The following is a 15,577-nucleotide window of genomic DNA, read 5'->3' on the forward strand; positions in this document are numbered from 1 at the left end:
TCAACGGTAGAAATTTTCGTCGATGATGGTTTTCTCCTTAATCTCCGGCGAAGAAGTGGAATCGAGTAGGATGACGAGCAGCGGAACGACTCCTTTCGACACAGCGATCAACACGCTCTTATCGTCTTCCTTCAAGAGTCCGAGGAGTGAGTCGAGCACCGTGTTCTTCGACTCAGTGGTCCCGATCTGGAGCCGAGTGATCAGAATCGTCGTCTCCGCCCTAATCGTCTCCCTCTTTGAATAACTACTCGACAAAACGACGCCGTTTTCGCAGAGAACACCGCTCTTGATAAGAACCTCGAGGTCCCTGTTAAGGCTATCAATTTTTGCAGGCAAGGAGTCGATCTCGTTCTGCGTCTTGAGCTTCCCGTCGGGAGGGTTGGGGTTGTGGCAGCGAACTGAAGAGACATCCCGTCGGAAATGGCGGCGGAGAGTGACCGGAGAAAGTCCGCCGAGAGAGGGTTGTCATTCGCGGCGGACAGAGAGGTGAGTCTGAAGAGCTGAGAGCTTTGTTCTGATCAAAGACCATTTTCCCATCAAGCTTTGGGTTTGAGTAATGGAATCAAGGAGGGACAGTAGTCACAGTACTACTTTAGTGCTTGAAAGAATTCTAAATGGTCTTCGTGACTCTTCGGAGACGAAAACAGGTCCACGAAGGAGGGGAAGGGGTGGCCAGAGATTTTTTCTTTCTTTCTTTAAATTTAAAATAATTAAAATATCTTTTTCAAAAAATTAACTTGTTTACCGCCATGTCATCTAATTATCAGGTCAACAGGTCACTTTGGGTTCAATTGTTTTAATTTGCCCTGTTCAAGGACCTAATTGTAGCTTTTTTGAGTTGGATGGCCTAATTGTATTTTAGTGTGTAGTTCAATGGCCTGTTTGACCCTTATTCCTTAATTAAGTAGTAAGGTTTACCTCTCTGGTATTATTTGCAGGCTACTGCACATAATCGTTGTTTACTAATTCAAAGTCTCGAGTCAGTGACGGACCCAGAAAAATAGTTGAGTGGGGGCAAAGTTTAAATAATAAAAAATGTCTATAAATTTATAACAAAATATTAAGTATCAAGAGCTTCTGCGAAACATTAAACAAAAGGGATAACTTTAAAAAAAAAAAAAAACACTTAAGAAGTTAGCCATAAATATTGTTAGATATGAGCAAAAAATAAAACACATCAAAACTTTATAAAAATACTTATAACAAAATATGAAACATAATTAATTTGATAAAATAATTCTAATAGAAAACACATTAGAAATTACACATCTCATTATTAATATAAAAGTGTATATATATATATATATATATATATATATATATATATATATATATATATATATATATAGATGTGTATTCAAATGAGGACAAGTATATTATAGAGGACTGTGAGGACAAATGTAGTGTGCCATTAGTCGATATGTTGTGTGTATGGCCGAATGTAGTCGTGTGCCACAGTTTGTATGTCGTGTGCTAGATTTGTTAATTTATAGAGCCTGGGTTCGAAACCTGATGTTTACATTTATTCTTGTGTGCCATTATGTATTAAGTTGTGTGCCTGGTATTAATTTGTTCTGTGCCCATTATTTGTCCTCACAGTCCTCTATATATTGTTGTCCTCATTTGAACTCAACCCATATATATATAGTCACGGTTTTAGTATAAGTAAAAGAAAACAGCAAAAGTTGACTCAGTTGAGATGGTAAACCATGTGTTTGCCCTTAATTAATTTGATAAAATAATTCTAATAGTTCCTAATAGTCACGGTTTTATTAACATGTTTGACGTTATTGGTAGAATCGTTGAGATATACTCCCCATTGGATAAGATCATTGCAGGGAAGCCTTAACTTATTGATTTTTAATTGTACGTGGATACAAAGTAAATTATCTAATTTTGTTATTTTTATTGTATTTTGTATATGTATTTTTTATTAAGTACTCCGTAGTTTATTTGTTTATAGGGACAATCAATTGAAAGCTACAGTGTGGGATCAACATATACCAAGGCCAAGAGTTGAAACTTTTTTTTTTTTTTTTTAATTCTGGCCTTGCAAATCCTATGGTTGGTCTTGTGCAATTGTGTAGAGTTAAAAATGATACGAAGAGTTAATCTAAACAAAGTGTTTTAATTTTTCTTTATATTTGAAAGTGTTTGAATAATGACAAGTAATGAATGTTCTTTTTGATTAGCCAGTTATGTCACGATATGTAACAATGAAAAAAAATCAAAATCAAAATCCTATTTACTTGATTTCTTGTCCAAACAATAGTAAATAGTAAAGGTAAATTAAAAAAAGAATGAAAAAAGGAACATAAATATTTCACAATAATATTCTACATGAGAAAATTTCAATTTTGGTCCATTGACTATTAGTGGTGTGTTAATTGCAGCACTTGACTATTAAAACTGTTAATGTAGTACCTTGACTATGCAATTTTTATCAATTTTGGTCACGCCGGCCAAATTAATGGCGAATTTCCACCGGAAAAATGTTAGTCAAACATTTCTCCGATTTGGCAGGGGCAAATAAGACATTTCATGTTGCTAATATGGTTGGTCTGTCCGGGTTGTTGACCATGAAGCTACCCGACCCGAATTAATTGGAATATAACCGCTCAACATCAATTGACTTCACATAAATTAACTGAACCAAAAAAAAAAAAAAAATTAGGAACTAAGAATTCACCAGTCAAAACAATACCTTTAACATCGTTTCTCCTGGCAGCCTCCGTGAACTTCTCCTTGAAGCCATGAATTACTACAACACAATCAAATTTCACAGTTTAGTTTCATCTATCCAAATCCAGCGCATACGCACACTCGCCAGCAACGGAGCGACGATGGTCGAGACCTGCTACGGGTGGCGACCAAAAGCGAGATTTTCTTCTTTACACGGTCGTCGGTCGAGTCCGGCTAACGGAGATTGAAACCGGAAAAATTAAACTACGGTAGGTAGGTAAAATTTTAATAGTTTTGAAAATAAATCAAAATTATGCTAAGGCTGAAAGGCATAATCAAAATTAACTATTGTAGAATCATCATGATGTTCTTCAATGGCACGAGCTTCAGATTTAATTTCAATTCAGCAAGGGTCAGATTACCGGAAAGGCCTAAGCATCTTCAATTCAGCAATGGTAAGTCTGTCATTCCATCTCCATCAACAAAGTAACATCTCAAGTGGTTAATTATTAGCTTCAGATTTAATTTCCCCAATAATATAATATATATAATGTTACTTACTCATTTGCAGGAAGCTAGACGAAGGAGATATATAAGACTCTGTATGTTCTTCCACCAGATCAGATAGAAGAACACCAACGTGATTGGTCTTCAGATCTGAATAAGGCAGTCGGCGATGACGGTGACAAAACGGAAAATTTTATAGTTAATCAAAGCATAGGAGAGGAGTAAAAAGCAGATCAGAGCTGCCTAGACAGATCGTTTTGAATTGGGGTCGGGTAGCTTCATGGTCAACAACCCGGACAGACCAACCATATTAGCAACGTGAAATGTCTTATTTGTCCCTGCCAAATCGGAGAAATGTTTGACTAACATTTTTTCGGTGGAAATTCGCCATTAATTTGGCCGGCGTGACCAAAATTGATAGAAATTGCATAGTCAAGGTACTACATTAACAGTTTTAATAGTCAAGTGCTGCAATTAACACACCACTAATAGTCAATGGACCAAAATTGAAATTTTCTCTATTCTACATCATCAATTAAAATGAATATTAATAATTTACTGAAAATTAAAAATGAAAAAAAAATGAATTGAAGTTAGGTTAATTGGAAAAGGAAATGAATATTAATAATTGACTGAAAATAAAAATGATCCATAATTGACTAAAATGGAAAAGGAAATGGCCAGATCATTGCATTTTAATTTTTCACAATAATATTATACAATAAAATACATCAAATCATAATTATGTCATAAATATTTCACAATTTTAAAATGAAAATTAAAAATAGAACGAAAATATTTTAATAATAATATTCTACATCATCAAGTAAAAGTAAATTAAAAATGAAAAGAAAATATTTAAATAATAATATTCTACATAATCAATAGTAAATGCATATTTTAAACAATAGTAAAGGTAAATTAAAAATGAAACAAAAATTAAAAATGAAACCGAAATATTTCAATAATAATATTCTACATCATCAATTAAAAATGAAACGAAAATTAGGTAAAAATATCACTGCATCTGATATTCTAATTGACTAATTGAATGAAAAAAAATAATTGGCTGAAAATGAATATGGCATTACAAATGGACTGAAAATATAAAAAGAAATGAATATTATAAGTTGACTGCAAATAAAAAATGATCCATAATTGATTAATATGAAAAAAAGAAATGGTTTGATCATTGCATTTTAATTAAAAATGGAACGGAAACTAAAATTTGACGAAAATATTTCAATAATAATTCTACATCATAAATAGTAAATGCATATTTTAAATAATATTAAAGATAAAATTAAAAATGGAACGTGAATATTTCAATAATAATATTATACATCATCAATTAAAAATTGAACGAAAATTAGGTAAAAATATCACTACATATGATATTCTAATTGACTAATTGACTAAAAATATATAAGAATAATTTGCTGAAAATGAATTTGATATTACTAATTGACTTAAAATATAAAAGGATCGCTAATTGACTAATACTCTACCATTATATATTTTCACCCGAGTCACCTATCCTGATGGACTGAAGGTGTTAGCTCTATACGATGATGGACAGGATTGCGTTGCTACAACCAATGTCATATACAAACAGATTTCAATAATGTGTAAATACAATCGTTGATATTATGTTTTTTTTTTAATGGCAAAATTGCTATATATCTAGACAAATATATATATATATATATATATATATATATATATATATATATATATATATATATTCCATACAAATGAATTAAGATAGCAATTCATTCCTATAACTGAGTTGCTAGAGAACGAACATATTTGCCTAATTTATATAAAAAATACTAAACAATAATAAATAAAATCTCCAAAGTTACAACATCGCATGCATACATCTACACATTAACGTTTAATTTGAGCAATTATTTGCTCAAATTCAAACAATGATAACATCAAAACACATAAATAATCCAAAACATATCTTCAATTGCACTGTATAATATTTAATGTTCTAATTTAAATAATTATATATCAATCCAAATATTTTTAATATATTATAACAAATCCATCCCGTGCATCGCACGGGCGAAAATACTAGTTCTTTAAAAAAAATTCATGTTTTGAATGTACAGAATTGTATAATAGAATACACATAATTTTATACCTGAAAACACATAATTTTATAACTGAATACACATAATCGTTTTTGAAAGGATAATACACATAATCTAACATAATACATAATATACATAAACTCTTAACATAATATACATAAACTCTTAACTCTTTAAAAAAAAAATCATGTTTTGAATGTGCAGAATTATATAATAGAATGTACAGAATTTTATACCTGAAAACAAAGAATTTTATACCTGGAAAAACAGAATTTTATAACTAAAAATTCTCATGTTTTGAATGTACAGAATTATGTAACAGAATGCACAGAATTTTATACCTGAAATTAACAAAACGATGTCGTTTTGAGAGGCGCGGGACTCACGTTGCTATGTGCGCCCTGGTGCACGGTATAACGATTGATTAAAAATAATCAATATATTAAATTACAATCAACCAATAATCATAAATGACAAAACCAAGTTCATATTTTATAATAAAATTTCCAACAACACAAGTTTAATAAGTAGAAGTTATTTTCAAAAAAAAAAAAAAGTAGAAGTTCAATACAAAATTCAACCACACGAATTTGATAACTACAAGTCTACAAGTCCATAATACAAAAGTCCATCACAAGTTTAATAACAACAAAAACCATAAACCCACAATACAAACATACAAACACAATAACAGCAATGTAATCATAATAATATTCAAACATAAAATGAAACAAGTCATGGCTTCAACATAAATTTTATGTTTGAATACTATTATCTTTACATTGTTGTTATTATGTTTGTATGTTTGTATTGTGGGTTTATGGTTTCTATTGTTATTAAACTTGTGATGGACTTTTGTATTATGGACTTGTAGACTTGTAGTTATCAAATTTGTATGGTTGAATTTTGTATTATGAACTTCTACTTATTAAATTTGTGTTATTGGAAATTTTAGAGAAAATTTCAATTTTGGTCCACTGACTATCGGGGTTTTTTTAATTGCAACACTTGACTTTCAAAAATATTAATTTAGTACCTTGACTATGCAATTTCTATCAATTTTGGTTACACCGGTCAAATTGCCGGCCAAATCTCACTGGAAAAATTTAATAGGTCAATTTATGAGGGTATTTTAGTAATTTTACTCCTCTTTTTTCTTCTCCAATGATATTCCCAATTTCCGGTGATTTCCGGCGATGACTTCTTTCTTCGCCGATCAAGAAAACGCAGCCCAGAGTCCAATTCTTGCCGCTCAGACTTTGATTTCCCTTGAATTTATAAGGATTCAAAATTGTGGGTAAGAAGAGGAAACAGTAGAGGAAACACTTGAAAGAAAAAATCAATTGATTAATATCTAATGACCCTATAACATCAAATCATTCATCCCAGAAGCAAATTAGGCAATATTTCAAGCAACATTAATCCATTTCTTATCGTACAGAATCAAAGCATTTAGAATAAAGTTCAAAGGAATGGATAAAAAGCTTAAGATTCACCTCCATTTGGTGCATATACTCATAAATCTCAGAAACATAGGTGGCGCACATCTGTGGGTCTTCAGATTTCGCATCAATATCGATTCCAGTATCCTCATGTTTCCCCTTCTCCGTCACCCCTTCATGTTTCCTCTTCTTACCCACAATTTTGAATCCTTATAAATTCAAGGGAAATCAAAGTCTGAGCGGCAAGAATTGGACTCTAGGATGCGTTTTCTTGATCGGCGAAGAAAGAAGTCATCACCGGAAATTACCGGAAATTGGGAATATCATTGGAGAAGAAAAAAGAGGAGTAAATTACTAAAATACCCTCATAAATTGACCTATTAAATTTTTTCGGTGAGATTTGGCCGGCACTTTGGCCGGCGTGACCAAAATTGATAGAAATTGCATAGTCAAGGTACTAAATTAACATTTTTGAAAGTCAAGTGTTGAAATTAATACAACCTCAATAGTCAGTGGACCAAAATTGAAATTTTCTCAAAATTTTATTATAAAATATGAACTTGATTTTGTCATTAATGATTATTGATTAATTGTAATTTAGTAATATGATTATTTTTTACAGGTATATATTAAAAGGCTTTAAAATGAATATAGGCTTAAATAGGCTTTGAGCCTATTTAAATATGTTCAAAGTCTATTTAGGACCTACTTTGAAACCTTTTTAAAACCCTATTTATTAAATAGGCTTTTAAAGAGGCTTCAGGCCAGGCCATGCCAACTCCAAGCTCAGGGTTGAGCCTAAAAAAAAAAAAAAACCTACATATAGGCTCAGGCCCAGGCCTAGGCTTTAGATTTTCCTAACAGGTCCATGCCTAATTTTCTAAAGTCTGGCTCGGATTGGCCTATTTCCATCCCTATAGACGGTGGAGGCCGGGATGGAGGATTGTAGAATGTCAGTTGGATCGGGTCATAGATCTGGGTCGAAATAGCAATTGTTATGCCATGGACCCAGGTTCAAAACGACGCCGTCTGAATTAATTTTTTTTAAAAAAATTGCTTACTTGTGTTAACGTGCCGTTTGTCTTCAGAATTCGTTCCTCTATATTCATAATTTTTGAACTTTATGTTCACAATTTTAGATCTCTACACGGACAATTTTAGAACTGAATATTTACAAATTTAGATCTCAATATACAAAATTAGAGAACTCAATATTCACAATTTTTGAACTCTATATTCACAATTATATAACTCTATATTCAACAGTATAACACAATTTTGAATCTATATTCACAATTTTTTAACTCTATATTCAAAAAAAAAAAAAAAAACATTGACTAAAGAAAGGGAACCACTAACGGCACCCGTTATTCCAGACGCGCATTTTGGACCTGGGTCCACCTTATCCACAACATAATTTGCTCCTGAATAGGGGCTGGGCTGGATGACTTGGGCTTGGGGTGTAATGGGCTGGCTGAAGGAGATGGGCCTAGAACTGGGTCAGAAGGGATGGGTAATGGATATGGGTCTAGAGGTAGGGGAGAGGAGGTGGGCAAATTATGGTGTGAAACTGGAATCGTGCCCACTTTACACATTTCCAAAATTGTCATAATTGTGAATATAGAGTTCAAAAATTATGAACATAAAGTTTTATAATTATGAACATAGAGTTCCGTAATTGTGAATATAGATTTCAATAATTGTAAATATAAAGTTCAAAAATTATGAACATAGAATTTTATAATTATAGACATAGAGTTCAATAATTATGAATATAGAGTTCTGTAATTGTGAATATAGAGTTCAATAATTGTGAATATGAAGTTTAAAAATTATGAACATAGAATTCAGTAATTATGAACATAGAACCGTGTCCACCTTGCAAGGTGGACACAGATCCACGACATAACAATTGGGCAACGCAAATTATATTGTGCAACCGTGTGCACCATGCGTGGTGCACACGGTTGCAAAAACGGCGTCGTTTTACTCAAAAAAAAAAAATCATTTTTGATTGTCGTTAGTTACGTAAACATATGTTCATAATTTTATTATTTCACATTCTGAATGTATAGTTATAAAGTTAATGGATGTGTAGTTATGTAATTCTGAATGTATAGTTATAAAGTTATAGATGTGTAGTTATGCAATTCTGAATGTATAATTATGAAGTTATGGATGTATAGTTCAAATTATGCACAACATAACGCTGTTAACGACAATCGAAACTTTTTTTTTTTTTTTTTAAAGTTGGACGTCAAAACGACGTCGTTTTTGCAACCGTGTACACCATGCATGGTGCACACGGTTGCACAGCATAACGCTCCGAAGGGGCAAATTATGTTGTGTATCCGTATGCACCATGCATGGTGCATACGGATGCAAAAACGACGTCGTTTTATTAAAAACGCGCGTCTCCCCTTTAAAAAAAAATCAGGTTCGATTCCCAGCAACAACATATGAACTAAAATTTCAGAATCGATGAACTATAATTCCAGAATCAATGAACTATAATTCCAGAATTTATGAACTAAAATTCCAGAATCTAATCTATGAACTAAAAATTCCAGAATGAATGAACTAAAATTCCTGAATCTATGAACTAAAATTTCAGAATCGATGAACTACAATTCCATAATCGATGAACTATAATTCCAGAATCAATAAACTAAAATTCCATAATCTATGAACTAAAATTCCAGAATGAATGAACAACATAATGTTGTTGCTGGGAATCAAACCTGAATTTTTTTTTAAGGGAAGACGCGCGTTTTTAATAAAACGATGTCGTTTTTGCATCCGTATGCACTATGCATGGTGCATACGGATGCACAACATAACTATCCTAGAGAAGGTTGCTAATGAGATTATAAATGACGCTGCAGGAAATTCAGTACAAATTAAGTCTCAGAAAGATGGCATCTACGAAATCACTCTATGCTCTCTCCTCTCTGGGGACCCATCGGTCGCCGGAGGACCAGGACTTACTCGAAAGAAGCACCAAAAAGACGAAACATAATTGCGAATCGACTGAAACTTCTCTGTCATTGCAGTCAGAGGAGAACATTCACGAAACACCGCCTGCAATAGGGATCTCCACCCCATATTCAACACAATGGAAAACCCCCGACGCAACCCCAAATCAAGCTTGGATACGAAGAAATATTGGTAGCCTCCTTGATAAAGAAGTGGTTTCTGATGATGATATTATGGAAGAAGACGAAATGTTATCAATGTTCCCGGTGATTCAGGTAACCAAGGAAGAGAAAGAAAGGCTAAGACGCCTCTGGCGTCGTTCACTCATCATCAAGGTTCTTGGAAGGTCAGTAGGCTATTCGTACCTTCTCCAGAGACTCCAGCGCATGTGGAAGCCAGAATCTACTTTCGAGTTAATCACTCTTCCACCTGACTATTACATTGCGAAATTCGAATCCTTAAGAGACTATGAGATTGCCAAATTTGAGGGATCATGGGTGATCTTGGACCACTATCTTGTGATTCAAGAATGGGATCCTAATTTCATTCCATCGCGTAACGTAACCAAGAAGCTCCTTGTGTGGATTCGGTTCTCAGAATTGCCGATAGAATACTTAGGAAGAGTTCCTCAAGAAAATTGGAAGGACGATAGGCCGGCTAGTCAAGATTGACACCACAACTAGCTTGGCATCGAAAGGTAACTTTGCAAGAGTCTGTGTTGAGATCGACATCACTAAACCGCTAGTGTCGAAATTTGTTTTACATTTCGAGGAATGGCCCATCGAGTACGAGGGTATACATCTCATCTGTTTTAAGTGCGGCTTGTACGGTCACCGACAGGAGCACTGTGGCGAGAATAACTCTGGGGCGATGATGCTTCCGGATAGAAGGATATCCCTACGGTGACGGTCCAACCGGCAAACAAGTCATCTGAGAAATTTGGGTCTTGGATGTTAGTTACCCGCAAGGAGCGCCGAAATCGTTCCAGGAACAATTCACAGCCTGTCAATCGTCCCTTGGGTGACAAACGTCAGGCCACGGGGATGAATAACCAGACATTTGAAAGTCTGGGGGATCATTATCAGTTTGCTTCCCTGGATAGCTTGGATGAAGATGTGCAAGCCAATAACGAGCAGGATGCGACCATGGAACTACAGCAACCACTGGCTAACCTACCTAGGATCAGAACCAACTTTCGTAATGGCCAGAGGCAGCCGGTGCGTGATAATGCAGAACCGATGCAGAGGACAAGGGATCATGTCATTTCACAAAATCCCCCTTTGGAAGCACCTTCAAGGGTGCAAGCTCCCTTCCATAATTTCTCTTTGTCAGCATCTCGGGGAGGTCTTAGGGGAGGGGTCAGAGGCCGAGGGGGAAGGGGTTGTATTCCTAATCGTGCGACAGCTGAAGAGGAACATACAGTTGTTCGGGGTTCGAATCATGGGAGGAACATTGTTATGTCAACAGTCCAACATTTTGCTAATCCGGAGTCCCCATCTATGGTGGGGATTGAGAATGCCTTTAAGGATAAACCACCAGACATCCCATCAACCTAGAGAATTGAGGCTGAACCGCCGGATGAGGCCATGATGGAATCTGAGGGTCTTGTTGTCCCTGATGGGCATGCTGCGTCTAGTTCCATGCGTATTTAACGCTTTTCCCGTTTTCCATCTTTTTAATGTTTTGTCTAGTTTGGAATTGTCAGGGTGCGACCTCCAAATCCTTTAGGCGCACCCTTTTCCATTATTGTAGTTTGCATAGACCCTCTATTATTTGTTTGTTAGAACCTAAGGTGTCGGGCACCCATGCCAACTCAATCTGTTCCAAGATTGGCTTCAAGGAATGGATTAGAGTAGAAGCGGTTGGCTTCTCAGGTGGCATTTGGGTGTTCTGGAAAGGTCCCCTACTCATTAATATTGCCCACACTCACCCTCAATTTATTTCTTTGCAGGTGAATGATAATCAGTCGGAACCGTGGTTCCTAACGATTATCTATGGCAGCCCTAATCACTATCTGCGTAGGTAGTTGTTTGCTGAACTAACATATAGTTCATTTAATTCCCAAAGCCCCTGGCTAATTGCAGGTGATTTTAACTCAGTTACTTGCCAACAAGAGGTCAACAACGCAGATCACTTCGCCCTATCCAGGTGTGCGGACTTTAACAACTGGATATTTAGAGAAGAGCTTGTCGATATAGGCTACACTGGCAGCATTTTCACCTAGACAAGAGGTCTAAACACGCCAACATTTAAAGGTGCCCGGCTGGATCGTGCCTTAGGTAATATGAACTGGAAGTTCAGCTTCCCCAACATTTCCATTGAGCACCTAGCAATGGTAAATTTGGACCATTCTCCTTTACTTATCCGCCTGCACACTCGGTTTCAAGAGGTCAAGTCCAATCATTTCAGATTTAATATAGCCTGGGCTACTCACCCTTCTTTTTTGTCCTTTGTAAATTTATCTTGGAAGGAGGATTTGGATATTGTTTCCAACAATCAAGCGATGGTCGCAGCTCTTACAGAATGGAATAAGAGAACATTTGGTAACATCTTCCGAAGAAAGAAGCATTTGCTCGCTAGGTTGGGAGGAATTCAGCGTAGTTTATGTCTCAATGCCCGTTCGGATTTGATAAGGCTGGATAGGAAACTGAGGTTAGAGCTAGACGATACTCTTTATCAAGAAGAGCTAGTTTGGTTCCAACGCTCAAGAGAAGACTGGATCACTTCTGGGAACCGTAATACACATTTTTACCATGCCACTACCACAGTTAGAAATAAAAATGGAAAGATTGCAGCCTTAAGAGATAACCAAGGAACATGGCTTACGCAGGAAAGCGAAGTCTCGAACCATGTCCGTGACTACTTTGTGAACCTTTTTTCTGAAGAGCCCAACCAAGACCATGGAATCCCTTTGAATGGTTTCTTTCCTAAGATTTCTGAAGCAGAATGGCAGAGCATCAATGCACAATTTGAGACTGACGAAGTAAGAGCATCACTCTTTGATATGGAACCATGTAAGGCCCCGGGCCCTGACGGCTTTTCAGCAAGTTTTTACCAAAAAGCTTGGACCATCGTTGGAAGGGGCCTAGTCAAACTGGTGCAAAACTTTTTTGAAAATGGCACTCTTCCGGCTGGAACAAATGACACACTCATCTCACTGATTCCGAAGGTATCAAATCCGGAAAGCATCAAGCAGTTTAGACCAATTGGTCTCTATAATGTTCACTACAAATTGACCAATTGGTCTCTATAATGTTCACTACAAATTGATCACTAAATGCTTGGTAGCTAGGCTCCGAAGCAGTCTAATGAATCTGGTGGGGCAACACTAAACAATCTTTGTCCCAGGGAGGTCTATTGCAGAAAATATCCTCGTCTATCAAGAAGTTTTGCACTCAATGAAAAGTAAAAAAGGGAAACTAGGCTGGCTAATCATGAAAATTGATTTGGAGAAAACATATGATAGGCTTTCTTGGAGGTTTATTGATGATACTCTTTATGACATTGGTTTCAACCATGCCTGGAGAAGGAATATTTGGGAATGCATCTCAATTTCAAGGCTCTCAGTTTTGTGGAATAGCCAGTAGACAGAGTGGTTCAAACCTGGAAGGGAAATCCGACAAGGAGATCGCTTATCTTCTATTTTATTTGTCCTGTGTATGGAAAGATTCGGCCACATTATCGAGAATTCGGTTAGGGTTGGTAAATGGAAAGGTATTAAAGTCGTAAGGAATGCACCTCTAATATCTCATCTCTTCTTTTTTTTTGCAGATGATCTAGTGCTGTTTGGGGAAACCTCATTGGAGCAAGCCTTGGAGATGAAGAATTGCCTAGACCGTTTCTGCCCAATTTCTAGGCAGAAGGTTAGCCTCTAGAAATCTTCTGTCTTTTTCTCAGAAAATACGGCTTTGGAGGTTCAACAAACAATTATTCAAGCAATGAATATTCCAAAGGTGAATGATCTAGGCAAATATCTTAGCCTCCCTTCCATTCATGGGAGGCTTAAAAGAGAAACCCTTGCGAGTCTGCTAGAGAAGATGTAAACAAGATTAGCCGGATGGAAATAAAAAATGCTATCTTTTGCGAGCAAATAAATCCTTGCAAAATCCATGCTTTCATCTATCCCTTATAATGCGATGCAGTCCATGCTGATCCCAATGGGTCTTATTGATAGCATGGAGAAACTTATCAGAGATTTTCTTTGGGGAAGCAAAGAGGGCGAAAGAAAGTGTCACTTGGTCAAATGAGACGTAGTAACAAAGAATAAGCATTCGAGGGGCTTGGGCATTCGTAAGTTGGCACCAATGAACCTTGCCTTTTTAGCCAAGTTGGGTTGGAAACTACTTCAGGATGACAAAGGGCTTTGGTCAAAGATTTTCAGAGCCAAGTACTCAATCTCGGCGTTGGACTGCTCATCGTGGCGACTTAAAGCTAGCAGCTCCAATGCATGGAGAGATATTGTTAAAGCCAGTCACATTCTATAGGAGGGTATTAGAAAGCATGTAAGGAATGGTGAGGGGACCCTGTTCTGGAGGGAGAAATGGTTAAGTGACAGACCTTTAATGGAGGAGGCATTGGAAGAATTGATAGAAAGGGATCTAGAAAGGCAATAACGAGTTATTGGATAGTGGATAGAGGTTGGAATTGGGATCATTTGAACCACCTTCTGCCTGAAGATTTGCTGAGCAGATTGGCGGCTTTTATTGTCCTCAACGATCTGGAAGCTAAAGATACATTAGCTTGGTCCAAGGAGGCATCGAGCATTTTTACAGTATCTTTCGCATACGACATAGCAAATGGAGATTCAAAATTGGTCGGAACAACTAAGTAGAACAACATTTGGAAATTGAAAGTTCCAAATCGCATCCGATCTTTCATTTGGTTAGTGACTCATGGAAGAATTATGACCAACAGCAATAGAGAAATAAGAGGAATGACAACTTGTAATAAGTGTTGGAACTGCAGTGATCTAATTGAGGACGTGGATCATGTGTTGCGCTCCTGCCCAGTTGCAGAAACTCTTTGGAGAGTTATATGTCCAGAATCGTTTGAGAGAACGAGAGCACTTCCTTTCTCCAGCTGGCTGGAAACTGGCATAACCGACAAAGGCGATGGCAGAAGGCCCTTCAAAGCTAGTTCGTCATTCTCCATGACTCTGTGGTGGATTTGGAAATGGCGAAACGAGGCGGTCTTCGAGAACACAATTAAACCCCTTGATTTTAAGATCTCATGGATCAAAGCTCAGGCTATGGAGGTAGATAGAGCCTTTGCCAAATTCACAGGGAGGCTGAATACGCAAGCTACATCGTCTTGGAACCAGCTGTGCTGGGAAAAACCACAGGCCAACTTCTTCAATTGAATGTGGATGGCTCGGTCATGGGGAATTCAAGTAAGGCTAGTTGAGGCGGGTTAATCGTGACAGCTCCGAAAATTGGTACCAAGGGTTCGCTTTCAATATAGGTAACTGCACTCCTTTCGAAGCTGAAGCATGAGCCATACTAAAGGGTATTCAATTAGCAGTATCCAAGAGCTGCAATAATCTGATCATTGAAAGTGATTCTTCGAACGCCATTAACTACATCAAAGGGAGTGGCCCTCCTCGCACTGTGGCTCATAATATCCTTGAAGCCTGCAAGAAAGAACTCCGACGTCTCGAGAGTTGGCAGGCTACAGCAATCGCCAGAGAGCAGAACTACGCTGCAGATTGTCTTGCATTTTTTTCCAGGAACTTCCCCCCTGGAGTGCACATTTTGAATTCGCCACCGGAAGTTATTTTGAGTTTCTTGAGGATGACATAGCTGGTTTTCCGTCTTGGCGTCTCATGTATAATGCATAGTAACTTGTTTTGCTTTCTTTGGGTTTCTCCCT

At 36.6% G+C, this 15,577-nt stretch overlaps 1 protein-coding gene and 1 long non-coding RNA gene across 2 annotated transcripts; one reads left to right on the forward strand and one right to left on the reverse strand.

Annotated features, from left to right (window-relative positions):
* Positions 1-529, reverse strand: LOC109163028. The gene is made up of 2 exons (XM_019311750.1): positions 481-529; positions 1-398 (listed from the first exon to the last, which is right to left on the reverse strand). The coding sequence occupies exons 1-2, from the start codon at positions 527-529 to the stop codon at positions 1-3; spliced, it is 447 nt and encodes a 148-aa protein (XP_019167295.1).
* A 1,859-nt stretch (positions 530-2,388) lies between these two features.
* On the forward strand, positions 2,389-3,454 carry LOC109163083. The gene is made up of 3 exons (XR_002051196.1): positions 2,389-2,951; positions 3,037-3,137; positions 3,254-3,454. It is a non-coding gene; the product is annotated as an uncharacterized LOC109163083 (long non-coding RNA).
* Positions 3,455-15,577: the final 12,123 nt, after the last annotated feature.

This window comes from Ipomoea nil, unplaced genomic scaffold (assembly GCF_001879475.1).
Source record: "Ipomoea nil cultivar Tokyo-kokei standard unplaced genomic scaffold, Asagao_1.1 scaffold2975, whole genome shotgun sequence".
Classification (NCBI taxonomy): Eukaryota; Viridiplantae; Streptophyta; class Magnoliopsida; order Solanales; family Convolvulaceae; genus Ipomoea; species Ipomoea nil.

Excerpts from the sequence above, each read along its gene's own strand:
- LOC109163028 (XM_019311750.1), bottom strand. The coding sequence starts at position 529 with ATGGTCTTTGATCAGAACAAAGCTCTCAGCTCTTCAGACTCACCTCTC. Across the intron at positions 399-480 it reads CTCTTCAGACTCACCTCTCT|TTCGCTGCCACAACCCCAAC; the intron begins GTCCGCCGCGAA and ends ATGTCTCTTCAG.